Here is a 27454-nt window from a genome sequence, read left to right on the forward strand (position 1 = left end):
GAATTTCAAAGGATGGCTGCGTTTCGGTTCTCAGATTGTTTCGGAAAGTGTGGATTTGATAAATGCTGCTTGAAATGCAAATGTAATTTAAATTCTCACCCTCCCTACTATCCATCCATCCATGCACATCCATCCATCTACACACACACACACACACACACACCAGCATGGTATCTTCACAACCTCTGAGTTGCTGCTTATTCTCCTACATGGGCAAGAGTGGAGGTAGTCAATATTGTGCCCTCCACATATTGTTGGTCTCCAGCTACCATCAGACCCAGCCAGCATGGTGAATTGCCAGGAATTATGAAATGTGTAGTCCAACGTCTGGAGGACACTATGATGGCTATCTCTGGGAGGGAGCTGCAGCTTCCATTCTTCCTGGGGGATAGCATAAAAATCTGAGTACTATCTATCTGGCAATGACAGTTTTATGGGCAGTTTTCAATAGGTTTTACTACTATTCACTGTCTCATTGCAGCCAACTAACCAAGAGCTCCCAGTACCAGTACGCCCTGGCCTTTGTGTTTGCGGTAGAGGAGATCAATAAGGACTCTCATATTTTCCCCAATGTCTCCTTGGGATTCCAGCTCTATGAGGATGGTCACAACATGAGAAAGAACGATGAGAGCACCATCAGCGTTTTATCTGAGACAACCAGAACTCATAAGCTCCTGCCGCCCTCCAGTCTGTATGATCTTTATTACTCCTATGGGAGGCCAGGTTATGATAGCCTAGTCAGATCAAGTTCAAAGGATAAAACAATCCCCAGCTATAACTGCCGTGGGCAGAGCAAGCTGACAGCCATCATTGGGGGGCTGACATCTGAGTCCACCACTGAGATGAGCAACCTGCTACTGAGCTCCAAGGTACCCCAGGTAGGTTCGGCTCTGTTGCTGTGTCTGAGCTCCCAGGTGTGCTATAGAAAGAATGAGGATGCCTCCAACTTCAAAATGCTGGACTAAACACAAATTCTGTGGCCAAATTACAGCATGAAAATTAAGCAAATTGGCAGGATTTTGTTTGGCATAATTAATAAATAAATCTAATAAATAAATTAAAGATGCAATCCCCAAGATTACATCAGCTGTAGGGGTATCGGATTTGGCCGAAACCTCATTATACTGGCAGAATGCAAGACAGCCCATCGCTATGATGGATAGATTCACTAGCAAAATACCCAATTTACAATGGCGGAACATCAGATCTAGATTTGGGTGTGGCCCTCATTACCCCAGCCAAGGCTTGACGCTGCTCCAGTTTCTGAAATTTCATCAGAAGGTACTCACATGTTTTATTTTCTTTTTAAAATGTCAGACATATATGGGAAAAACCTTCACTTTTCAAGAAATATTTATTTATTTATTTTTTAAAAATTGCCCATGCTTCATCAGGAAGCAATCACAGGGAAGGTACAATTAGACTGTTAGCAACAGCTTGTAGCCTGTAAGGGAAAAGGGGCAAGCAAACAGCCAACCCGACCCCTCCTTTTTATTAACTTCACCAGTGGCACCAAGTGGATATCTTTTTCTCTGGCTCCCTCTAACAAACAGCCCTTGAAACATCTGGGCTTTAACTGGCCCAACCTACGCCCAATATTATTATTTATTATTTACTTATTACTTGAATTTATATGCCACTTTTCCATACAAATATGCTCAAAGTGGCTTACAAAAATGCAAATGACGACATCAATAGCAATCAATTCAAAAACACAACAATTGTTTCAAATCATTTCAAAACATAACAATCCAACAATAACTCCAATTGATTACCTAAACATTATCACATTTAAAGGCATCATAAAACAAGCTATCAATCAATTAAAACATATGAAATTAATAACATAACATCTCAATATTAATAACATAACATTCCAATACAAAAGCATAAGAAAACAGTTTTTTTCACTCTGTTTCCAATATTGGGTGGAGTGATGTAGCATTTAAACATGAGATGAAAACAAGATTTCAGACCAAGTTTTTCAAAAACAAAATATGCTTTTATTCAAGGTTTTAGTAAAGCAACAAATCAAACACTTTTTAAGAAAATTATTTTAGAGAAAAATTTACAATGTGAATAGTTGCTCATAAGAACAAATACGTTTTAAAAAACAAAGGGTTGTATAGAATATTAGTTCTGATCAGAGTAAACTCATAAAACAAATGGACATGACTAACTTAGGTCCATTGATTACAGTGGGTCTACTATGAGTAGAACTTAGTTGGATACAACCAAGAGATAAACACATACAGCTAGATTGTTTCCCTGTCCAAGTCAATACTTACAATTTTGCATCCCTCAGTTCAGCTTTCTAGTCCCTTGTGGTTACTCCTGGGTCTTTTCTGCTTCAGTGCCCTTTTAAAGTGTTTCAGCTCCTCAACTCCAGCTGTTCAACTTTCTATCTCCCTGACTCCACAATAACTCATTTTCTCTTCAGTTCCGTACCTAATGGACCTATTTTCCAGCTCAACAAGGTTGTATCCAATGTTGCTCATCCTCAGAGGAGATGCACTGAAATTAATGCACATAACTAACTTAGGTCCATTAATTTTAATGGCTTCACTTTAAAATTCTCCCCACCCCTTCGAACTTTTTAGACAGAGAAGAAGGAAAGTATACTCCTAGTTAAGTTTCTATTTTCCCTTAATTGCCAGGTTCCTAGGCTATACCTTTGACTCTCTTATGCAAACCTTCCTGAGCAAAACACCCCCTTAAACTTTTGACCATCTTATGTAGGAAAGCCTTCAAATGTTTTGCTTAAAAAGCAAAAAGCACCCATTTTACAACTAAAAAAACAAACACAAAATGGTTGAAGTCCCACACCTTCACAAAAAGAATATAATGGGGGTTGGACTTGATGGCCTTAAAGGCCCCTTCCAACTCGACTATTCTATTATTCTAAACTTAGATCAGCTATGGCTCATTCAACCCCATGCTGAGTTATAAGGTCCAGCTCCCTTTTTTGTATCGTACAGTCCCAAGTGAAATAGCTCAGTCCATTGGGATCATCAAGCTAATGCTTCACTTCTACTGGACATGGATTGGAATCATTTTTGCAGATGACGATAATAGTGAGAATTTCCTCCAGAACCTGGGTGACGAAATGAAGAAAAATGGAGTGTGCACTGAATTTATTTTAAAGATGTACAACATGTTGGCCTTTGCTATTGAGGATGTTCAGAAGGTAGAAGATGCCCTCACCAAGTCCTCAGCCAACGTGACTGTGTTTTACGGCAGCACCAGTCACTTTATTCAGTTACGAATTGTGAGCCGAAATCTCCAAACGAGAGGCAAGATCTGGATTATCATAGCCCAGTGGGATTTGACTGCAGGGCCCCGGCCAGACAATCCACATGGGACCCTTTCCATGGTGCATTGTCCTTGGCATTTCATAAGAAGGAAATCCCAGGATTTCGAGGCTTTCTTCAGACTGTGAGCCCTAAAAAATATCCAAATGATATTTTCATTAAGCGTTTCTGGGGTTCTGTCTTTGACTGTGCTATGCCTCCCCCCTATTCAATCCCAGTGTATGGAAAAAGAAAATGCACTGGAAGGGAACAACTAAGCAGGCTGCCTGTTTCAGATTTTGACATGAACATCACATGGCAGAGTTATAGCATTTACAATGCTGTCTATGCAGTGGCCTATGCACTGATGGAAATGTGCCAGGCCAAATTTGTGCAACATCCTATTATTGGAGGAGGAGGAGGAAAAAGGAGGAAAGGTCTTATCCCCTCATGGCAGGTATCGTGATATGATAAATCAGACATGGGGAACCTCCAGCCCACAAGCTAATGTTATTTATTTATTTATTTATTACATTTATACCCCACCTTTCTTTTTCATGATTGAAACTCAAGGCAGCTTACATATGGTTGCCATGTGGTTTCCCATCCAGGCACTGACCATCCCTGACCCTGCTTAGCTTCAGCAGAGAGCTGGCCTTATGTGCCTTCAGACCATAGCCTGGGATGAACAACCTTGGATACAACCTTGCTGAGCTGGAATATAGGTCAATTAGTTACAGAATTGAAGAGAAAATGAGTTATTATGGAGTCAGGGAGATAGAAAGTTGAACAGCTGGAGTTGAGGTCTTATATAACGCCAGCAGAGACCCTATTGGCTTCCTAGGTCACCTGATTCCTCTGGGCTCATTGGTTGCAGTCTCCCTTCCTGGCACTGTCAAGGTATCCTGTGGAGCAGTAGTCCCTCCACCTGAAAGCTGTTGTGCTAGTGGATGTTGTCAACATTTTTTTTTTTGAGAAAACTGTTGATATAGCAATTCTGAAATGGCTGGGAATGGCTACTGAAAATAGTGTGAATTTATTTTCAGCCAGGAAAGAGATAATATCTGGCCTTACAATAGCAAACAGCAGGCAGGAGGAAATTATTTATTAAGAAATAATTGAGAATCGAGAGCAGGAATGGCTAACTGTGCCCCTCCAGATGTTGCTGAACTACAACTCCCATCATCCCTGGCCATTCTCCCACAATGCCCGCCAACATGCAGATTTGATTTATTTATTATTTCTTTATTTATTAAATTTATATCCCTGCCCTTCCTTCCAGAAGGAGCCCAGGGAAGTAACTATTGATTCATTGCATGGGCTCCTGCTGAGAGGAAGGGCGGGATATAAAGCAAATAATAAAAAAATAATAAATTGCATTAAGGAAGGCACAAAGCAGTTCAAAATGTATTCTGGATAATGGGTATAAATGAAATTGGATTAATTAGAAATAAATGTTGGGCTGAAAACTCGTATTGGTCAAGGTCAAAAGGTTTACTTAAAGTTCAGTTAACGGTCAAGAAATAATCTTGGGTAAGGTTATAAACTATAAGACTGATATATTTTGAATACTTTAAGATAAATGTAACAGTAAGTTAAGACTTGTCTTATCTAGAAAAACAAATACATACATTTGGAATGTATCTAGGAGACAGATGCCTAACCCTCCTGTTTCATGTTATCACATAAGAATGTATACAAACAATGAAATATCAAGAGCAATAAATGTATGGCTAAGCCATGTTAAATATTACATCATGTTGATGATATTCTTAGAAATTGTATAAAATATAGAAATTTGTAAGCAAACTGCCTTTCTACCATCTGAAGCTCTCTCATGTATGAATTTGACAGCTGGCACAGCTTGACACAGAGCTAGGATAAGATTTCTTACTGGGAAATGTTTATTTCTAGTACCAGAAGCCAAACTGATCAGAACTGATCTACGTATACACTTTGCTAAAGTGGTTTAATCAGCTACAGGAAGTTTACTGGTGGCGTAAGGCCTCCCAAACACTGGTACTATAAATGGATACTGTAATTTATGAAGGATATCAAGCAAACTGGAACATGTCCAGAAGGGTGACAAAGATGGTATGGCACCTGTAGACCAGATCCTATGGGGAAAGGTTGGAGGAGCTGGTTGTGGCCTCATCCACACCGTACATTTAAAGCACTATTGTACCACTTCGAACAGCCATGGTTTCCCCCAAAGAATACTGGGAACTGTAGTTTGTTATGGGTACCAGGAATTGTTAGGAGACCCCATTTCCCTTGCAGAGCTACAGTTCCCAGAGTTTCCTAGGTAGACGGATAGATTGTTAAACCACTCTGGGAATTCTCCTGTCAGCATGGCCAATGATCAAGAATGATGAGAGGTAAGAGTCCAAAAAAATCTGAAGGGCCACAGGTTCTCTATCCCTTTTGCAAACTGTGCCATTTCCTTGGGGTCCTCTAACATGCACCTGAGCTCAGATCTTACAATATCTATATTAATTTAAGTGTGATGAGTCAATTGGCTAAATATGAGACAGGGAACTTATTTAAAACCTTTTATCAGTTGGTTGCGGTAATTATTGGACCATACATAAAGAGGGGGTCCCCTCTTGTTATTTTTGCCTTCAGCTCCACCTATTTCTGAAGAAGGTCCGATTTAATAACAGTGCTGGGGAGGAATTGTTTTTTGATGCAAACGGAGACTCCACAGCTACTTATGATATTTTAAACTGGATTGTACTCCCTAATGGCTCCTTGGTTAGTGTGAAAGTTGGAGAAGTGAAGCTCCACGGCCAAGACTTTGACAATGCTCATATTGCCTGGAAGGAACGCTTAGGGCAGGTGAGGTTCCAGAAAGACTCTAATTTGGGTAGGGGTGAAAGAGTCTGTCAGTTTCAGTTCTCTCTGTTTCTCATTTTCCCAATCTTACATGAAGCACTTCACATTTCTGTAGCAAAATCCTCATGAACATTCATCAGCATTTTTGTACACTTTTCTCCCAATAAACATGTTTTTTGTATGCGGCTTTTACAAACATTGTTTGGATGAAGAACTGCATCGCAACATTTGGATAAATGTGGATTCAAAGGGTGGCTGTGTTTCAGTTCTCGTATGATTTTGGCAAGTGCAGATTTGCTACATTTGCCTTCCAATGGAAACTAAATTGAATTTCTCCTCCGTCCCAAACTCCCTCCAAGTGAAGTGCAGCAGGTGGTTAACAGAGAAAGGGATGGACAAAGACATTTTGCTGTCTGAGACCAAGGCCAAGAGACCCCCCCCCCATTCCATGTACAAAAGCAAACCATCTGATCTTCCACCACACCTGAAGTCAGCAGGCTGACTTGTTTAAATGGCCCTAGGTAGGCCATTTAGCAAACCTGGCTCTGTCCTCCTCCCCAACATCTTGCGGCCACCTTAGCATCTGTTTCCTAAGGCACTTGCCTGACTCTGCCTAACAGTAGGACCAGCCTTGCCCTTTGTGGTGGTGGCATTCCGGCTGTGGAATGCTCTCATCAGGTGAAACGTTTTTATTTCCACAGGCCTTTCACATTCTTAAATGTTAAAACCTGCTTAAAATATTTTTGAGGGTTTTGTTAAATTGATTTGTGGTGTTGCTGCTGGAGTTTTTATGCTGCCTCAGGGTTTTTTTGGTATGGTGTATAGCTGCATTTCAATGTTTTTATTATTGTCAGCCACCCAGTGGGCTTGGCATGTGAGAGACATATAAGTAGTGTTAATGCAAGACATAAATTCAGAAGGGGCAACAGAGACTGTATCCTCTGTCACCCAAGTGCTTACTTATATAGTCATTAAACAGACTTAGGGCACTTCCAGACTGTCACTATTTTGGGTGTGATTCAATCACATACCGGCAAATTCAAGTTGTGCAGTTACAGTTGATTTGGCGCTCTTGCACAACAAATCTGCTTCCCCAAAAGACTGGACTCTTTGTGGTAAGGAAACTGACAGGGCAATGCACAATTTGAATTTGCACAGCTTAAATCACACCTGAAAATATCGAAGCCTGGAAGTGCTCATAGTTACCAAAAGCACCATTTTAAAAAAATGCATTTCCTGCCCTTATTTAGCATCCTCACTCCACCTGCAGTGAGAGTTGTCTCCCTGGACTTAGGAAAGCGGCTGAAAAGGGAAAGCCTAGCTGCTGCTTCAAATGTGTCCAGTGTCAACCTGGCCAGATTTCCAACCAAATTGGTAAGAATGTGCCAAGTGATTGTTTGGCTATACAAACATAAATGGCTTGAGAGGTGAGCCCACCGTGGATGTGTGCACTCTGTTTCTTGTTTAGACATATGCACTTGCTATCTCTGATTAAACTCAGGAGAAAACGTTTCTGTGTGTTTACTACATAAGCTACCTGTGCACAGCTCCAATTGGCTAGACTATTAAATCACTAACCCATCTCCTTGTTTCACCCAAAAACAGTTTCCAGTATTTTAAGAACAAACAGTATATTTTTTTCTTTTAAGGAGCATAGAATGATTGAATAAATATACATGTAGCTCTTTAGTTTTATTTTTTTTTAAAGGCAACTTTGAACACAGGGGTAGGGTCGGCAGACTGTGGAACTGGTATTCAATTCACTGACCAGTATACTTGCCAAATGCATTGCAAAAGCAGACAGAAGCCGGTCCTGAGCTGCAGGAAGTGGGGGTGGGAGAGGAAATCAGTAAGTCCAGATTTGCACCGATGTTTCTGCACATTGGGCTGTATTCAGTACTAATCCGACTCAGAGCAGACCCACTGAAATTAATGAACATGACTAATTTAGGTTAATTCCAATGGATCTATGCTGAGTAGGCTAGCAATGGCTCCATCCCGCTGTGAACTATCCTAAAGTTCAGTAAAAGGCTTCTTAGCTTTCCTTTTAAACAATAAAATAAAAAATACAAACTGTCCATACTACGAGATACCACTGAAAGTCCTGATTGCTCAACCTTCTCCAAGCTTTACCGTTTTAATAACATTCAGGTTAGAGTCTTTCATGCTGAATGTTAGATCAGCCATCATGATTCTCTCTCCCCTGTGCTGCAAAGCAGGTTGCCTACTTTAAAGAAAATTGTCACATTACATTTTCCCGCTTATCAGTTCAATCACTGCTTTTTAAAAAAATTAATAACTGGCTAAAGATATGGGATCGGTACAGATGGGTGAGAAGCCCAGCTACATCCCCTCTACAATCAGCATTTGATGAAATATAATCACACTGCAGCTTTAAAAACTGGAAGAAAAAATATGTTTAGATGTAGAGACTGTAGTGAAAGCAGGGAGTTCCCCTCCTCCTACTTTTACTGTCCCAGGAATCAATCCCCAACCTTGGGCAATTGATCCTAGCCAACCTGGTCTGCTAGGGCTGTGTATACTTACACTAACCCTGCACGGTAGTACTGCCACCACCCTTCTATTGGTTAAACACTCTGGGGTGAAGGGACCCCCAGAGCCCACTGAACACTCAAGCCTCTCAGGACCAGAGGCTTAATACCCTCCTGGCCCCTTCTGAAGTCTTAAGTGAAAATATTCCTCTCGTACACGGTAGTTTGGTCAAGCAGCCAGGACTGAACTTAGTAACTGAACCCCTTCTCTGGAATAAACATACGTTGCTTTAAAATAAGTAAAGTTTATTAAAAAAAGAAAATAAGAAAAAGGGTAAAGGGTACAAAAGATAAAAAGGTACATACAATTAGTTGGAGCAGTAAATCAAATCCTAAAACCAACACCCAAAAGGGGCAAGGTATATAACAAATAAAATATAAAGGTTCTTGGCACAAAAATGAAAATAATAAAACTAACTGCCTCAATTGTACTTACAAGCCTCAGCTCTTTCTCAGGAGTTAGTATCTTTCCCCTCAGGGACGGCCAGTCAGGAAGTATATGAAGCCACCGCAGAGCATCGCCATGAGCAAGGTGGTGCCCTCAAGTGGAACACAGCCCAAGAGCTGAGGCCTTCTCTTATAGAGAAAAATCCTTGCCTCAGCTGGGAGCAATCAACTAATTTAGCAGTTCCAACACAAGAAGGATGAAACAATGTTCCCACAGAACCAGGCCCCTCTTGCTGATAAAGAGGTGCCAATCTGCAATAAGCTGATACAGCTGGGGCTGTAAAAATCACCGGGTCTCTGGGATCAAAGGATTTAACTATCTATGACCAGGGACCCAGGAAAATAAGTAAGGGGATCAACTGGCATGACACGCCCCCTTTCGAGGAAGATGACATCAAAGGTTGAACACCTTTGATATCATCACTCTAGAAGACATCAAAAAGATTATCACCTTAAAATACAAAACTAAATTATACATTTATTAAAAAGAGTTTCAGGCATAACATGGCAAGATCAGTTACAAATCACAAGATCAGCATTAATCATCTAAAGGATACATACGAGATAGAGCATCGGCGGCTTTATTATTCTTCCCAGCCACATGATTTATGGTAAAATCAAAATCTTGTAATAACAGAGCCCACCTCAATAATTTTTGGTTTGAATTCTTCATTCTGGACAACCAGCACAGGGGAGAGTGATCCGTCTGCAAGTGGAAGTGACGTCCCCAAAGATACGGCCTTAATTTCTCCAGGGCCCAAACTATAGCAAGACACTCCTTCTCAATGGTCGCTAGATGGCGCTCTCGCTCTATTAGCTTTTTACTCAGATAGGCTACAGGGTGGAGTTCTCCATCCGTATCCTTCTGCAAGAGTACAGCACCCAAACCAAAATTACTAGCATCAGTCTGTACCACAAAGGGTTCAGCAAAATCTGGGGCTTTTAAAACAGGGTAATTTATTAATGCAGCCTTTAAAGCCTCAAAGGCCTGTTGGCAATCGGACGACCACACCACCCGTGCTGGTTTGCATTTCTTACACAAATTAGTCAAAGGGGTGGCAAGACTACTGAAGTGGGGAGTGAAACGCCGATAGTAACCAGCAAGCCCCAAGAATGACTGAACTTGTTTCTTGGTTTGAGGTATTGGCCAATTAGTGATTGCTTCAATTTTGGCATCCAAAGGTTTCAAACAGCCACTACCCACCCTATGGCCTAAATAGGAAACCTCTCCCAACCCAAATTGGCACTTCTGGGCTTTAATGGTAAGTCCTGCGTCCTGCAGCCTTTGAAATACAGTTCTTAAGTGTTTCACATGAGATTCCCAATCCCCACTATACACCGCGATATCATCAAGATAGGCGCAGGCGTAATCTCCTAAACCATTCAGGACAGAATTTATTAATCTCATGAACGTACTAGGAGCATTCCTAAGCCCAAAACTCATCATTTTAAATTGATACAAGCCCATATGGGTAACAAAGGCAGATTTCAAGACAGCCTCTTCATCTAGGGGTACTTGCCAGTAACCCTTAGTTAGGTCCAAGGTGGTAATGAACTTAGCCGCCCCCAACCTTTCAATCAGATGGTCCATCCTGGGTAAGGGGTATGGATCCACTTGGGTGATTGAATTTAATTTCCTGTAATCCACACAAAAACGAATTTCATTAACATCTTTCTTGGCTACCAGCACAATGGGAGAAGACCAGGGGCTAACAGAAGGTTCAATAACCCCTAAGTCTAACATGGCCTGTATTTCTTTTTCCACCGCTTTAGCATGTGGCCCAGTTACCCTATAAGGGGAGGACTGCATTGGTGGATGATCACCTGTCAAAATAGAATGTTTGGCCAAATGTGTTTTCCCTGGCTTACTAGAAAACAAAGATTGAAAATCCACCAAAACTTGGCGTAATTGTGAACATTGTTCATATTCCAAGTTATCAGAAAAAAAAACCTCATCAATACCCCCTTCTTGTTGACTTTCTGCCACTAGGTCCACAAACCCTTCTTCCTGCTCTTTCGCCCTAGTGCAGGCCAAAACCAGCTTTGCCCTAGACCAATATTGCTTAAGGGTATTAATATGGTAAACCCTCGGTTTCTTTTTTGAATCAGGATAGGCCAATAAGTAATTGGTATCACTCAGTTGTGCCTTAACCAGCATAGGCCCAGTCCAGGCTACTGACAACTTAGATCCTGATTGTGGTTTTAACACCAGCACCTCTGAACCCACTGCAAAACGACGTGCCTTAGTATGAGAATCATAATAAGCCTTTTGCTGTTGCTGGGCTTCTGCTAAATTCTCATGGGCAGTCTCCAATGCATCCTTTAGGGTCTCACGCAAGTTTTGTAAATATGTGGTTACTGGTACAGAAGAGAATTCCATCTTTCCTTCCCAATCTGCCCTTAACAAAGACAGGGGACCTGTAATATCCCTGCCAAATACCAACTGATTTGGAGAAGATTTTAAACTGGCCTGGGGGGTATCTCTATATGCAAACATAAGAAACGGCAAGGCCACATCCCAGTTACCTGAATGTTTTACAGCATGTTCCCTTAACATTCTTCCTAGAGTCAGGTTCAGACGTTCACAAAGTCCATTGGATTCATGCTGTCCAGGTACAGACATCACATGTTCTATCCCAGCAATCTCCCATAGCTTTTTAGTGAGTTTAGCTACAAAACCGGGGCCTTGATCCGATAAGATAACTTTTGGGCATCCCCACCGAGAAAAAATCTCTAATAGAGCCTTTGAAATAGCCGTGGCAGTAATGCTGCTTAGAGCTACTGCTTCAGCAAATCGTGTTGCATAATCTATATAAGTCAAAATAAATTTCTTCCCACTAGGCGTCACATTCAGTGGACCAAGAATATCCACTGCAACCCGGGCAAATGGTTCTGCTATGATCTCAGAAACTTGCATAGGCATTTTAGGGTGATCCCTAGCATGTCCTACTAGCTGACAGGTTAAACAGCTTTTACAAAAATCCTGCACCCCTTTTGCAATCTGGGGCCAATAAAAGCAACGAGTTACTCGTGCTAAAGTTCTTTTTATTCCCAAATGGCCTCCACTGATAGCATCATGAGCCAATTGTAACACTTCCAGCCTATGCGCTGATGGAACTACCAGTTGTTTAACAGGTTTCCAATCCACAGATGCACCCTGCGGCACATGCTCTCTGTATAACAACCCATTTTTCCAATAGAATCTTACGGTCACAGATTTAGACAATTTCAAGGGAGCATTGTCTGCAGCTTCCCTACATTTTTGCAAACTTTCATCTTGTAGGAGAGCTTCCCTAAATGCCTTAGAACGGACAGAATTTAATTGCAACTCTTCCTCAGGAGATTCAACATCATCCCTGTTCCCAGCTCCGTTTGGCAGCAGCTGGTTTAAATCATCAACTTCTCGTGTCACAGCACCATCTAGTGGTAGAATTTCAATATCAGGTTCGCGCTCTAAGTTCTTAACTGCACTTCTAGTTAAAACATTTACATTCACGTTTCCAGCCTTCTGATTATGTAAATAATGTGCATAGGCAATATCATTCCCCAACAGGAAATCGAAAAACTGGTCAGAGTAATCATGAATTAATACTCTATGTTTTCCCGACCAGTTTTTATATGAAATCCAAACATCAGCCACATCACAAAGTTTATTAGACATCCCATAAACATGTACTGACGCTTTAATCCCTGGTAAAATTAATTCAGGCGGAATTAAATGGCGAGATAAACTCGATGCCTCACTGCCCGAATCGCGAAAGGCCGTTAACTTAACATAATTCACAAAAATAGTCTCTTTAAACATTTTGTTGGACCAAGCAATCTGGCCAGGCAAACAGGAATAGTTAACGTTGTCTGCAGGGAGTCGTTCCTTCTCTCCCTTCCCGCTTTGGAGTAGTTCCTGGGTTGGCTTTTTCCTTCCGCCCCCCTTCTTTTCTCCCGGTTGAATAACACTCACCGCAGGAGTCTGTTTACTTCCTTTCCTTTGGGTGATGGAACTATTCTCAGTACTAGGAGCTGAAAACTCCCAGTCCTGTTCGGAATTAGAATCCGAAGACGACCAACGGGAAATTTCCGGAGATGACTGCCCTCCTGGTTCTTCATAATCACGGGCTCTCTGTACTACCGCTATTTTAGTCCCTTTGCTGACACTCACATTCTGCTTCTTAATCAGTTGGGAACACTGGTCCTTTCTGTGCCCCGGTTGTTTACATAGAAAGCATAAATTCTCCAAAACTGCTTTACTCGGTTGGTAAACTGATGGACGCACGGGAACAGCAGCAGGAACAGAGCTCTCCCCTTTGTCCTCCGACTTAACTACAGATGGCCACGTTTTTTTCTTCCACTCACTTCCTCCACCCGCTGGTTGATTCCCTTTGTAATTGCCCGGTTTTTTAACATATGCTTTAGGCAATTCCTCTTTGTCCTGAAAGGAATCTAGTTCATCAGCATAATGACCGGCTTCTTGCAAGCTTTTTGGCTTTTTGCCTCGCACCGCTGCGGCAAGCTCTCTTGGCAACATTTTGTAAAATTTCTCCAGAGTATACACAGTCCTTAACTGCTCAAAAGTATTAGCTTTTGCAGCTGCAATCCACAAATCCATAGCTTGAGCAGTACGAGCGCTTAATGCTGAAAACGTCTCTTTTGATTTTTTTGTCAAAGTCTCAAACTTTTGGTAACATGCCCTGGTGGATAGCGCAAACTGGGCTGTTGCCAATTTTACAAAGTTTTCATAATCATCAGCTAGCTCTCTCGGGAGTTTACACATTAGACTTCTTAACTCTCCCTTTCCTTGAGTGCGTAGAATTTTCATCCAGTATTTTTTATCTAAAGACTGGTCCACACACGCTTGCTCAAAGATTAAAAAAAACTCGGAGATATCCTCTCCCGCTTGATAAAACGGAAAATCTGCTGGATCCGCTCCTCCCAAACACACTCTGCCAGACCTCAGTCCTTGGCTTGGTGGGGCAAAAGCTTGTTGTTGTTGTACAAGGGTAGTCATAAGAGCCATCTGTTTCGAGAAGAAGTTGTGCATTTCTGCCCACATATCCATGGGTGGCACACCCCCACTCTGGCTAACTTGGCTATCCATACTCCGTCGACCCCGTACCAGTGACGGTGCTCGTTCTCCCTCCGGAGTAAAGCTTTGGACTGGCAGCCCCTCTGCGCTGCCTCCTGCTGCTTCAAAATTGCTTTGAGGTAACATCTCTGTTTGTTCCTCATCACTACTCTCAGTGGAAACCTGATCTAATGCCTTCTTTTGTTTAGATCTTGTATCCATCCTGACTTTCCAAAACAACAAACCTTTGTGCCAGAATCTTTAATAATTGTAATTTATCCAATTGTACCTTTTCCACAACTATGTTTAACCAGAGATAGGTTCAGTCTTTTTCGACCCCAAACGCTGCCAACATGTAGTGAAAGCAGGGAGTTCCCCTCCTCCTACTTTTACTGTCCCAGGAATCAATCCCCAACCTTGGGCAATTGATCCTAGCCAACCTGGTCTGCTAGGGCTGTGTATACGTACACTAACCCTGCACGGTAGTACTGCCACCACCCTTCTATTGGTTAAACACTCTGGGGTGAAGGGACCCCCAGAGCCCACTGAACACTCAAGCCTCTCAGGACCAGAGGCTTAATACCCTCCTGGCCCCTTCTGAAGTCTTAAGTGAAAATATTCCTCTCGTACACGGTAGTTTGGTCAAGCAGCCAGGACTGAACTTAGTAACTGAACCCCTTCTCTGGAATAAACATACGTTGCTTTAAAATAAGTAAAGTTTATTAAAAAAAGAAAATAAGAAAAAGGGTAAAGGGTACAAAAGATAAAAAGGTACATACAATTAGTTGGAGCAGTAAATCAAATCCTAAAACCAACACCCAAAAGGGGCAAGGTATATAACAAATAAAATATAAAGGTTCTTGGCACAAAAATGAAAATAATAAAACTAACTGCCTCAATTGTACTTACAAGCCTCAGCTCTTTCTCAGGAGTTAGTATCTTTCCCCTCAGGGACGGCCAGTCAGGAAGTATATGAAGCCACCGCAGAGCATCGCCATGAGCAAGGTGGTGCCCTCAAGTGGAACACAGCCCAAGAGCTGAGGCCTTCTCTTATAGAGAAAAATCCTTGCCTCAGCTGGGAGCAATCAACTAATTTAGCAGTTCCAACACAAGAAGGATGAAACGATGTTCCCACAGAACCAGGCCCCTCTTGCTGATAAAGAGGTGCCAATCTGCAATAAGCTGATACAGCTGGGGCTGTAAAAATCACCGGGTCTCTGGGATCAAAGGATTTAACTATCTATGACCAGGGACCCAGGAAAATAAGTAAGGGGATCAACTGGCATGACAGAGACCTGATGACAAATGGCAACATGCTGCTAGATTACCAGTCAGTGTTGATCTCTGTAGACGATTGTGGTATGGCATAGTCAAGTGAAGCATACACAATTGGATAATAATGAGATCTGATTTGTGTCTTTCAGACATGGACCACTGCGTGACATGTAAAGAGGACCACTATCCGAATGAAGCAAGAAATGCATGTGTGCCCAAAGTGATCACCTTCCTGTCCTACAAGGAGCCTCTGGGGGTTGCTTTGGCTATCTCTGCTCTTTCTTTCTCGCTCCTTGCTATCTTTTTGCTAGGAACCTTTATTAAGCACCGAGACTCTCCCATTGTCAAAGCCAACAACCGAGACCTCAGCTATATCCTCCTCTCCTCCCTAATGCTCTGCTTCCTCTGTTCCATGCTCTTCATTGGTCGGCCAAGGAAGGAGACCTGCCTTATCCGTCAGACAACCTTTGGGGTCATTTTCTCAATCTCTCTTGCTACTGTCTTGGCCAAAACCATCACTGTGGTTCTGGCTTTCAAGGCCACAAAGCCAGGGAACAGAGTGAGGAGTGGTTGAGATCCAGAGCTGCGTACTGCTTTGTGCTGATCTGTTCCCTCATCCAGGCTGGTATCTGCATGGTCTGGCTGGGAGTCTCTCCCCCATTCCCAGATTTTGATGTGCACTCAGAGGCCGGGCACATTATCATTGAGTGCAATGAGGGCTCAGCCACCGCCTTTTACTGCATCCTAGGCTACATGGGCCTATTGGCCTTGGTGAGCTTCATTATTGCCTTCCTGGCCAGGAAGCTGCCAGGCAGCTTCAATGAAGCCAAGTTCATCACCTTCAGCATGCTGGTGTTCTGCAGTGTCTGGGTGTCCTTCATCCCAAGCTATCTGTGCACCAAAGGGAAATATATGGTGGCTGTGGAGATCTTCTCTATTTTGGCCTCTGGAGCTGGGTTAGTCAGCTGCATCTTCATCCCCAAATGTTATATTATTCTGCTCCGGCCAGATCAAAACAGTCGGGAGCATTTTATTTGGAAATTAAACTCTGGAGTCAAACTACCTTAAATATGGGAACCGAAATGCAGAACATTGTGTTATCAAACACCAGCAGCCAGATATCTAAAGAGTGACACCTTCCCATCCAAATGTTTTGTCAGTCTGCTCCATCCAGATAAGAACCAGAAAGAGCTTATCCCCAGCAAATATTTCAACAGATAACATATGTGAATGAATCTGAAGCTCTCTGGTTTGCTGTGAACTTCAAAGGGGCAGACCCTTCACAGGATCCTGTGTGATGCACTTGCCCACAAGTTCAGCTTGCAAGCAAGATAGAGGATGGTTCAAATCTCACCTTGGTGGTGGCTGTCAAAAGCAGCAGCCCTGCCTCCCCTTCTCTCCTGTAATGAGGAGGGAAAGTGATATGTGTACTGCACCACAAGCCCACTTCATTGGCTGATGCTTGTGTGGGCCAACCACTTTGATCTGTGGAATTGGTACTTTTCCAAGTGCCACATAGATGCTTATTACATACTTTTGAGAAATCAGTCTTTTAGTGTGGCAGCATCTATTCTCTGGAACTCCTTTTAACATTAGGCAGGTGCCTTCATTGCACTGTTTTTGATGTCTGCTTACAACTTTTTTTGTTTAGGCAAGCCTATCCAGCCATGTAATTTTATTATGTATATATTTTTTCAGCTTTTGATTTTATCTGTATTTTGATAATTTTATTATGGCCACTGTTTTTAAAGTCTGCTTTTATTGCTATTTTTAATTAATATTTTATACTGTTATGTAAACTGTTGAGTTTTTTTTGTTACGTTATATAAATTTGCAAAACAAACAAATAAAATAGATGCTTCAGCTGGAATTTCAAACATGGTATCTCAGTCTTACATTCTGTGTGGAAGTTTGTGCTTTTATGAGGGGGATGTCAGACTTTTGTCAAGCCTGTTGGGTTTCTGTTGAATGTTACAGTGTCGGGTGTGTCACATTTTGTTGAAGAAAGTTGAGTTTAGTCCCCACAACGTCATTTTCAAAATATATGTATTGGATTTCTCTGCTCTTGAAGCAACAAATATTCCCATGAATCCCTGTATGAAATATATTATGTATTGTTTCTTGATTAGTAAGACTATGATACCATTTGTTCTGAGGAGTCATTAGCAGCTACTCCAGTATTTTGAGTGCTTCTAAGTTCCAGGTGACAGAAAGAATCACTAAGCTACACAGACAATACACAAGTTAGTTTAGTTTAGCTTAGTTTAGTTATATTTCTGTATCACTTCCCACATCCAGGTGTCCCAAAGTGATTTACAATAATAAAATCCAAAATGCATATGAAATTCAATAAAACAATGACATGGAAATGGACTGCCTTCAAGTCAATTCCAACTTATGGTGACCTTATGAATAGGGTTTTCATGGTAAGCAGTATTCAGAAGGGGTTTACCATTGCCTTCCTCTGAGGCTGAGAGGCAGTGACTGGCCCAAGGTCACCCAGTGAGCTTCATGGCTATGTGGGAATTTGAACCCTGGTCTCCCAGGTTGTAGTCCAACACTCTAAAGTCATCTAAATCACGGCAAAAAGTATCTATCCTTCCACACAGAATGAGTGCCACTAGTATTGTAAAAAGAGTCCTGTGGCATCTTAAAGACTAAGGCTGCAATAGTAGACATGTATTGGATTGAAGCCTAACTGTTTTTTAATGGCATGAGCTTTTGTGGAATAAAGTCAACTTCATCATGTGCATGAAGCATTATCTTTACTTGGGAGGTGTATATGGTGTAAAGACAAAAGTAAACTGTGAGGTCAGAATGGAAATGCAATGTATAAAGTATAGTCTGTGACAATGCCATTATTATCAATCTTTTTTTACAGTCAACTGACCACAAATATAAAACATAATACTGGGAGTTATAAAATAAGACTACATAGTAACACAGGGTACAACCAGCAAAACACTGGATAATATAAACAACTCAAGTTATTTAATTACCGTTGACAATCATACAGGGTCTAGTCCAGATAGCCAAGTTCAGGAATTTTGCTACTTGCTTAGTAATTGCCTTATCTGAACCCTCAAGTGAAACAATCAGAAGGGACTCAAAAGAACGGCCTGGAAAAAACGGCAGAATGGGGTATATTAGGTCAGGAGGCAGCAGCAGAATGGAGATAAAGAACTGTGGAGGTAAAAGATGACAACATGCATATGTGTGTGTGTGAGTGTGAATACTGTGTTTGCACTTGGCACACAAAGTGGCCTCCACCATCCTCTCTGGCTAACGTGCTGCATTTGCAGTATTTTAACTTTTTTGCATCTCAGGGGAAAATGTTTGCTTGGGTGAGTGTCCCTTAGTTGGTGGCAGGGCAGGGTCTGGGAGGTGGTTAAGTGAGAGAGATTATGCTTGCTGGCTGAGGGGGGGTTTGTGCTTGGTTTGATGTGCAAAGATCTGAGTAGTGGCCTCTGCCTCACTCCCCACCTCCATTACCAGCGGAGAGACCACCATTGCTATCCTATGGATAAAAAGAATTATTCTACTACCTCTATATGTGTGTGTTTATTTTTAATGTTGTTTTAGGCTACTTAGATGTGCAGCAGCCAAGGCCAGCACCTTGTAGGCGTTTTTTTTTTTTAAAGTAACCGAAATGTTATTGTAGTGATTACTTTTGAGTAATCAGTTACTTTCAGAGCAATTGTAATTGTAACAGTAATTACCACTTTTGGGGCCATATAATTGTAACTGTAATTTATTACTTTTTAAAAGTAATCTTTTATGCACACTTTATCCTAGTACATGCATTTTTGGACACATGCCTTGGCTGGAGAACCGCACTGCAAAATTCAGAGAAGTGCAAATTTTGAAGAGTGGCTGAGTTTTGCATCTCGTATTATTCTGAAAATTGCAAATTATGTAGGTTTATCTTTAAAATGAAAACAGAATTGAATTTCTCCTCCATCCCTTCTTAGCACACTGCCCAAAATTAATCTCATAACGATTACTATGTTTTTCTAGATTTCCGCTCTCTGTGCCGAACCAAGAACCTGTGTTTCCTTAAAGGGACAGATCTGGGTTACAAGTCAACTTTGCGTTGTTAGAAATTGGGAAGCAGCCATTGCTTCTTTGTCCCAGATTCCTAGATGTGTAACCTGATATCCTTAACATCTACTAGAGACTAGGGATGGGCAAGAAACTTGATTCAGTTCACATTTCAAGCTGCATATATCAGATTTGCACTTTCTGAAACAACTCGAGAACCGAAACACAGCCCTCTTTCAAAATTTGCACTTCTTCAAATTTTGCAATGCAGTTCACCTACCAAACAATATTTACAAAAATTCATAACTTAGGGGGAAATGTGCATAAAATGAATATATGAGTAAAAGTAACATACAAAAATGCATTAGGTGGCAAGAAATTGCTTGCAAAAATGTGACTACAAAAATGTGTTTACTAAGAAAAATTCACACTAAAATGCTGGAAACTTTTCATGAAGATTTTTTTTAAAAATCGCAAATTGGTGCAGAAATGTAGACAACTGGATTTAAGCTTGGAAAAATGAGAACCCGAGAGAACAGAAACTGACAGATCTTTTCATCCCTACAAGAGACTTAAGGAGCTTCCAGAACATCTGTTTATTGAGCATTCCTGCTGATAGGTTTGCACAAAATAAGCCTGGAGGTTATACAATGTTGCCTCTTTATTGAGCTTCATTCTGATATGTTTGCAAGTGTGGAGCTTATATGACACTGCCAGCTAGTGGTTGCTATCCTGCACTTCCCAGAACCATTGCATGCTGAGACTTTTGCTGTCAGAAAAATTGCACTAGAAAGTATGGAATAGCAACCTTGCTCAGAATAAACCCATTGAAAGTAACAGACCAAAGCTAGCCATGGTCATTATTTCAAACGAAAGTACTGTGTTGTGCAAATATAAACAGCCCTTCTGGAAGTGCCCTTACTCGGTCTGCAAACTCCACCTTAGTTTGTTTTTGTGTTTATTTCATTTAAATTATTTCTAACCCATTCTTCATTGTTTGCACAATCCCAGAGCAAGTGACAACACTGAAATATAGTTGAACAGCATTTCATTTAAATGCAGTTTAAATCAAAACAGCAATATAATTAGAACCACCAGGTGAATCACTTCACTGAGTGAAATGCTTGGGTGAATACCTGCATCAAAACTCTTATTACTGTTAATGCTGCTCCCACCTGCGAAAGTGAGCATTCTAAAGTTGGTAAATCACTACTGAAAACACCCTTTTAATGAGTGGCTGCATGCCGTGTCTCAGAAAACTTGTATATCCCACTAAGTTCTACTCAGAGTACACCCACTGAAATTAATGAACCTACATTAACCATGTCCATTAATTTCACTAGGTCTGCTCCGAGTAGGACCAGCACAGGATTCAACTGCTTGTATGTCAGAGTGTTGGACTACAACCTGGGAGACCAGGGTTCGAATCCCCACATAGCCATGAAGCTCCCTGGGTGACCTTGGGCCAGTCCTGCCTCTCAGCCTCAGAGGAAGGCAATGGTAAATCACCTCTGAATATCGCTTACCATGAAAATATTCATAGGATCGTCGTAAGTCTGAATCGAAGGCAGTCCAATTCATTCATTCATTGGTCAAAAGTTCATTTTCGTTACAGAGTCTTAGAAGGGGCGTGGCTACGGAGCTGTTCTCACGAAGAGAGCCTGCGCACAACCAGTTTTTACACCCTCTCCATATACGCCCGTACCCGAGCACCTGACTCCATAAGGGGGCGGGGCGAGGCCTGTCTATCACATCCTTAGGATCGCCTTTTCCTGTGCCGCTCTATTCCTCCGCTGTTGTTCGTTGAGGCCTATACGGTCTCTGGGTGAAAGTCACTTTGAGGAAGAGCCTTAAGCGTCGGTGGTGAAGTTGCTGCTAAGGTGCGAAGCGGGGAGTCAAGCGGGCCCCGGGCTAGGAGGGTAGGAAGTGCGACTCGAGGGACGGTCCTGGGAAGCAGCCTCAGTTCTCGCCGTTGGGTGCCGCCAGGCTGGGCGCTCTTCAGCCTTGAGGCGAGCGAGGGAAGCGCTCAGGGCCAGAAACTGAGTGGAGCACCAGGAAGGCCTGGGTTCGAATCTCGCCATTGCCGCGAAGAAGAGAGGTGGCTTTTTCCAGGCGGGCTACTGTGCCTTTGCCCTCAGCCCTCCTCACTCTCATTGTGTAGTATGGGTCTGTTCTTGCGCAGAGGTGGACCGACTTGAGGCTTGTGGGGGAATCTGGTTTTTGTTTTAATTTAAGAGAACCTCAGAGCCCACTAAGTGGAGCCAGGTGGAAAAGACATGCACGAAAGAGCTAATGGCGACTCCAGGCGTTTGGGAGCTGAGCTCACGGCCCTTCCGCACACGAATCCACGTCTAACTTGATCCTCTCACCTCCACCGGCTTATTTCATTTTAGCGATATGAAGGAATCACTTTTTTGGTTGCCATTCTTAAACATTTGTGTCGGAATTCCTTGTTCATCTACTTGAAATCGCTCTCGAATCTACCTCCTGCTCACCCTCGATCCTAAAAATATCGAAGTGTAGAGTTGGAAGGTACCTTAAAGGTCATCTAGTCCAACCTCTGGTCAGCATAGGAAATCAACTGCTAGAGCATCCTTGATAAGTGGTTGTGTAGCCTTTGCTGAAAGGCCTCTAAGGAAGGAGAGCCTGCTAACTTACAAGGCAGTACATTACACAACTAGTACCAAAATGAAATTTCTCCTCCTAATGTTTAGTCCAAGTCTCCCTATGTGTAATATGGACCTGTTGGTTCGGGACCTACCTTCCTGAGCAACAGAAAACAAGTTTGCTCTATCATCTATGTGACAGTTGTTTAAGTAGTTGAAGGTGACTGTTGTATCGCCTCTTAACTGTCTGTTCGTCAGGCTAATTATACTCTCATATGTATTTTTCAGGATTGTTGCAATGCAATAATGCTTACCAGGATGGAAAAAAATAGATGATTCAAAAAAATTGTAAATATGAATGAATGAATGAAACTTTATTTTTACCCTGCCCTTTTTCCAAACTGGAACTCAGGGCGGCTTACAAATAAACCTACATGTAGTTAAAAACATACAAAAATATACAATTAAGATACAATTAAACTATACACAATCTTAAAACCATGAAACAGGTACTTAAAATACTAAAAAAAATACGTTTTTTAAAACATTAAGTTTATTTTAATTAATAACTTGATGAATGATAAATATCCAAACATAAGCATGTTGCATATGATTAATCTCTGAACTGAATAAGAGTCCCCTGCCAGATTGATTGAGCTAAAGGAGCCTTTCTATGTAAACGAAGAACCAATTTGATCATTTCTCAAATATGAATATCTGCACTCTAACTGCTTTGCAGATCTTGGATTTTTCACCATTGTCTTGGAAATGTATGAAGCAGTGTGAGTGGGGAAATTTATTTAAATCAATGGTTTAAATTGCCCTTTCTCTTATTGCTGTCATCTTGATTTAAGTCAAACCACTCTGCTATTTACATTTGAGATACTTTTTGAATACTCTTCAAGGTATTTTATAAATACTCAGTGCTTTATTTGGTATTTAAGATGATTTCTGAGGATGTGCTGAGCTTACTTGTCAATTTCCTCCTTTCCTTAGTCTTAGCAGGGCTTCTATATCTTTTTAGTGAAGGCCACACATGTAATACTTTTAGCAGGGGTTGCTCTTTCTATCTGCATGCTTGGGAAAAACTCCTCAAACTGAATTTCTGCCTGTTGCACAACTGTGGTGATGGTGGCATCTTTAGTGAAGCTCCGACGAGTGCATTCTCCACCTCAGGTGTCCTAATAAGGTGACCAGGAGGAATAGAGGGCTCCTGTATCTTTACTAATTGTACAGAAGGAGGAAACCTGCTGCAGAACTATGACATGATAGGTTGCACCTGGTGGAACATCTCTTCTCTCTACAATACTGAAGGCCTAGGAGCTCTCATTCTTTATTGCATCTAGTCATTCTACTGCTGAATAACCGTTGGCTACTCTGGTGCATTGGAGGTTAGGGAACAAGGTTTAGGTATGCTTGAGATGCATGCTTCAGATATGCAGTAGTTGCATCAATGCTGTTGGGCAAGGGTGCTTTTGATGGAGTTAATCTTGCTTCTTGAGCAGGAGGTGTAATGATGAGAGCCCAACAGACTAAAGCTCTCCATGTAGTGTGTCCACAGCCGTGTTGGGACTTGGCCCCATATCTGTTTGTCCTGTTATCAGGCAGAAAGGTGACACATGAATATATTAAATTAAAATACCTGCTATGCGATGCTGAGAGCAGCACTGGTTATCCAACTGTATTTAATTAGAAGAGGAAGCTGAAGAAAGTGTACTTATGTGAGTGGAAGTGGTGTGGTGGGATTGAATCCCACTGCTTAGAGGGCTTGCCACTCATAAATAGCTAGGAGTTTTTTGAGACTTCATGAGCAGGAACTGGGTGTGTGCGCTGCTTTCTTCTCTGTTGACTGTTCTGGTTCATCAGTGGCTGGATTGGGAGAATTGAACTCAGCACTGCTGGGGGTTGGTGGTCACATTTTCATATAATGGCTTGGAGCTGTTAAGGCAACAGATGGTACATCCTGAGTAGGAGATGAGAACTGAGACACAAGTACAGTGACTTGGGACACTGTGTGCTTTTGGCTGGTCAAAATTCTTGAACATTATCCACCTGCGAAAGAATGGAGGCTGTACTGTTCTCAGAATTACAGGTGTCTGATGATGAACCAGTGTGGACTAGGATGGCCTATGGGAATCATTTCCATCTTTCTGATGCTGAGTTAACCTCTGGCATATGTTAGTGTGGATCAGGGATGAGGAACCTGTGGCCCTGCAAATGTTGCTGGACTCCAACTCTCATTAGCCCAAGATTGCCGATGGCTGGGGATAATGGAAGTTGGAATCCAACATCATCTGCAGGGCCACAGGTTCCCCTTCCAAGGTGTAGATGCTACGCTTAATTCTTGATCAGGGACTTTACGTAGCTTGTGAGAAGCCTTTAGAACCTTGAAAACAAGCCCTTTCTCCTGGGCATGTAATACCCTTTTCCCTTATGTGGCGCAAGTGACAGGTTGCAAAATGGCAACAGTTAACCATTGAGCTCAGAACAAAATGGAGAAGGAAAATGTTTAAACTGATTTTAACATTTAATTTGTATATTTTTGTAACCAACTCTGGGATTTATGGTGGAGGGGAGATAAGAAATCTTAATAATAATAATGTGAGAGAATAATGTTACTGATATGAGCCAGATCCTATGAAATAATATCCATCCCATGAATGCAAATGGCTTCTGACTTCCTAGTCCTAGTTTGGGGAGATGGGGTTTACATGTTGTAGATTTGAGGAATCATGTTTTGTTAATGTATTTCTTTCCTACTGGATTGATTGGGGGGGGAAAGCTATATACCTAATGGTTTGTAAGCAGTGCTGTGCCTCCTGTGACCTGACTGCTGCCATCCTGTTGTTGGCTGTTTCAAAATATAAATACCATTGGGGAACATGATACCTTAGCACAGGGTATGGCTTCTGTGGGTTAATGTTTTGACTTGTCTGGGCAATTTCACGTTGCTGATTTCATATATTTTTTCAGAAAAGTGAAGATGTGTGAAAGCATCAAGGAAAAGCTGGAAAACTACAGAACTGCTCCATTTGACAGCCGTTTCCCCAATCAAAACCAGACACGGAACTGCTGGCAAAATTATCTTGGTGAGTATAGTTTATTTGTGTGAATGTTTACATCCATAGTTCAGGAATGGAAAAACCACAACTACTCATTTTCTAAAGTCACCAGAAGCTAGAAAAGAATAAAAAATGTAGTAGTTCTCTTTTCATTTACCAAATCTGAATTTCCAAACCATTGACTTTCACTATTGCATGCAGGCTTCACAATGCGCTGTACAATTCTTCCTAAAAGTTTCAGGCTAAGGCACGTAGGCAGAAAAACAATTAAGTGGCCCACCAAGACCCTCAGCAATTTTGAAGTGGTCCTTGGTGGTAAAAATTGGGAACAACTGGCCCAACCTACCTCACAGGATTGTTGTGATGATGAAGAGGAATCAGATATGGCACTCTGAGCAATTTGAAGGGAGTGCAGTATAAAAATGCAATAGTCACTAGCTAGCATGATGCTTTAAAAACTCTAATAATAAATTTATGTTTTTGACAGGAAGGATCATTTGGAAAAGTTTGAGAATTCCAATTCTTGTTGATGATCTCCTTTGATTCCTTCTGAGTGGTCACGGAAAGGGTTATTGTGCAATAGTGAGAAGAATACATTCTTCTCCACCCTGGGTGTGATACTCAGGACACAAGGCTATTGCTGAAAAGAATGCCCCTGTATCTGGTTATTCCCTCCGCCCTTTGCCCCTATATTGGAAATATATGTAAATGTATATTGTCATGTTGGAAGTCCTCATCCCATTTCTAAGTGGTAGCCAATGGTGTGCGGCAGGGAAAATGTACAATGTGATGTTTCATTATGCTGTTCCATAACTCTGTCATGTGGTACAAAGAAGGGGAACCTGACATGGGGTGGCTGCTTTTTGGTTGCAGATCCATATTTTAGATAATGTCTAATGCTACCTTGTGTGTTACACATAGGCTTAGCTCTAGTCTTGTGAACAGTTTGGGATTTAAAAACATAAAGCTCTCCTGTTCAGAAAACCCTCTGGGCTCCGTACTAGAGTAGCTGCACTCTGTTTCAGAAGATTGCAACTTTTGCTCTCTCTCTGTAGATTTCTATCGCTGCGAAAAAGCCATGAAAGCCAAGGGAGGCGATCCTTATGTCTGCCAGTGGTACAAAAGGGTGTACAAGTCCCTTTGCCCAGTTTCTTGGGTAAGTAAATGGAACTAAGCAGGTGTAGGGAACTTGTGTCTGAGAAATGGGTGTCAGGGTAAAGGAGGGACATTATGGATGGTGCTTGGCACATTTCAGGCTTCTGCACGATCTTCCAGCTTTGGCTGGAGGGAAATTCTGTGGACCATAGGCTGTGTTGCATGAAGCCCCAGAATAGTCCTTTCTCTGCTTTCAGAGATGCAGTAGAGAGATGCTTGCTATTTGTCAGAAAACTTCTGTCTGCTCAAAATGATAAAGTTGCAGATCTTTTTTTAAAAAATTAAATTTGCTCTGTTTGTCTTGGGCAAAGGAGCAAGGAGATGTATTGATAAGTGATGGGCAATAGAAGAACATAACTGGAATCTTCTATTTTGATTGTATTGCTTTGGGGAGGCCTTTTCAGCACCAAAGGCAGGATCAGACTGTTCTTAAATATGAGGGGGAGGCCAGGTAGCCATGCAGGAAACATAAAGGTCCTATTCTGAACATTGGAACTTCTGCAGGCTACTGTCTGCACTTTAAAAAAAACCTGTGATAGGAGACTAACAGGCATGAGGACTAGAAATCTCATTTTTTTAATAATGAAAACTGCAGAATTTTATGTGCAGAAAATCTGTAGTCTTAGTCACTTTGCCTCTGTACTAGTCCAGAAGGTATGACTGATCAAAAAAGCCTGTTGGTCTTTTGCAGGTTACTTCCTGGGATGAACGTATAGAAGAAGGGACTTTTCCTGGCAAGATCTGATTATCTTGCGTCTGCCAATTGTTCTCCTTCTCAGGACACTGTTGTGCTGTTGAGTCCCCTTCTCATGTGGTGACTAAATAATTGTCTGACATACTGCTTTTTCTTGGTCTTGTTCACTTGAACGTGCAACATTATGCAACAGTTCTAAATAAAGGCATAAAAGCTGTGTCTATGTCTTTGTCATCTCTTTGGGCCGCTTTGTGGTAATGTTCCCCATGGCCGGGTTGCGTCTCAATATTGTTGAGCGCAACTCACATACTTTCCACAGCACCCCTCCTTGCACATGCCATAAACGACCAATCTCCCTTCCATGAGATAAGCAGCCAAGGAATCCCTTTACATTAGGAATTTCCTTCTTGCTTGTTAGGTTAGGAGCAGATCTGACGA

General features: G+C 41.8%; 1 protein-coding gene and 1 pseudogene across 1 annotated transcript; both read left to right on the top strand.

Moving 5' to 3' along the window:
- Positions 1-422: 422 nt before the first annotated feature.
- LOC133370848 (vomeronasal type-2 receptor 26-like) lies at positions 423-16526 on the top strand (annotated as a pseudogene).
- A 4679-nt stretch (positions 16527-21205) lies between these two features.
- LOC133370307 (cytochrome c oxidase subunit 6B1) lies at positions 21206-27233 on the top strand. Its single transcript, XM_061596438.1, has 4 exons — positions 21206-21379; positions 25079-25194; positions 26223-26323; positions 27014-27233. Exons 2-4 carry the CDS (start codon positions 25089-25091, stop codon positions 27065-27067), a joined length of 261 nt encoding a protein of 86 aa, XP_061452422.1. The 5' UTR covers positions 21206-21379; positions 25079-25088; the 3' UTR covers positions 27068-27233.
- The last annotated feature ends 221 nt before the right edge of the window (positions 27234-27454 follow it).

The sequence above is a fragment of the Rhineura floridana genome, chromosome 15 (genome assembly GCF_030035675.1).
Source record: "Rhineura floridana isolate rRhiFlo1 chromosome 15, rRhiFlo1.hap2, whole genome shotgun sequence".
Taxonomy (NCBI): Eukaryota; Metazoa; Chordata; class Lepidosauria; order Squamata; family Rhineuridae; genus Rhineura; species Rhineura floridana.

Excerpts from the sequence above, each read along its gene's own strand:
- LOC133370307 (XM_061596438.1), top strand. The coding sequence starts at position 25,089 with ATGTGTGAAAGCATCAAGGAAAAGCTGGAAAACTACAGAACTGCTCCA. Across the intron at positions 25,195-26,222 it reads CTGCTGGCAAAATTATCTTG|ATTTCTATCGCTGCGAAAAA; the intron begins GTGAGTATAGTT and ends CTCTCTCTGTAG. Across the intron at positions 26,324-27,013 it reads CCCTTTGCCCAGTTTCTTGG|GTTACTTCCTGGGATGAACG; the intron begins GTAAGTAAATGG and ends GGTCTTTTGCAG.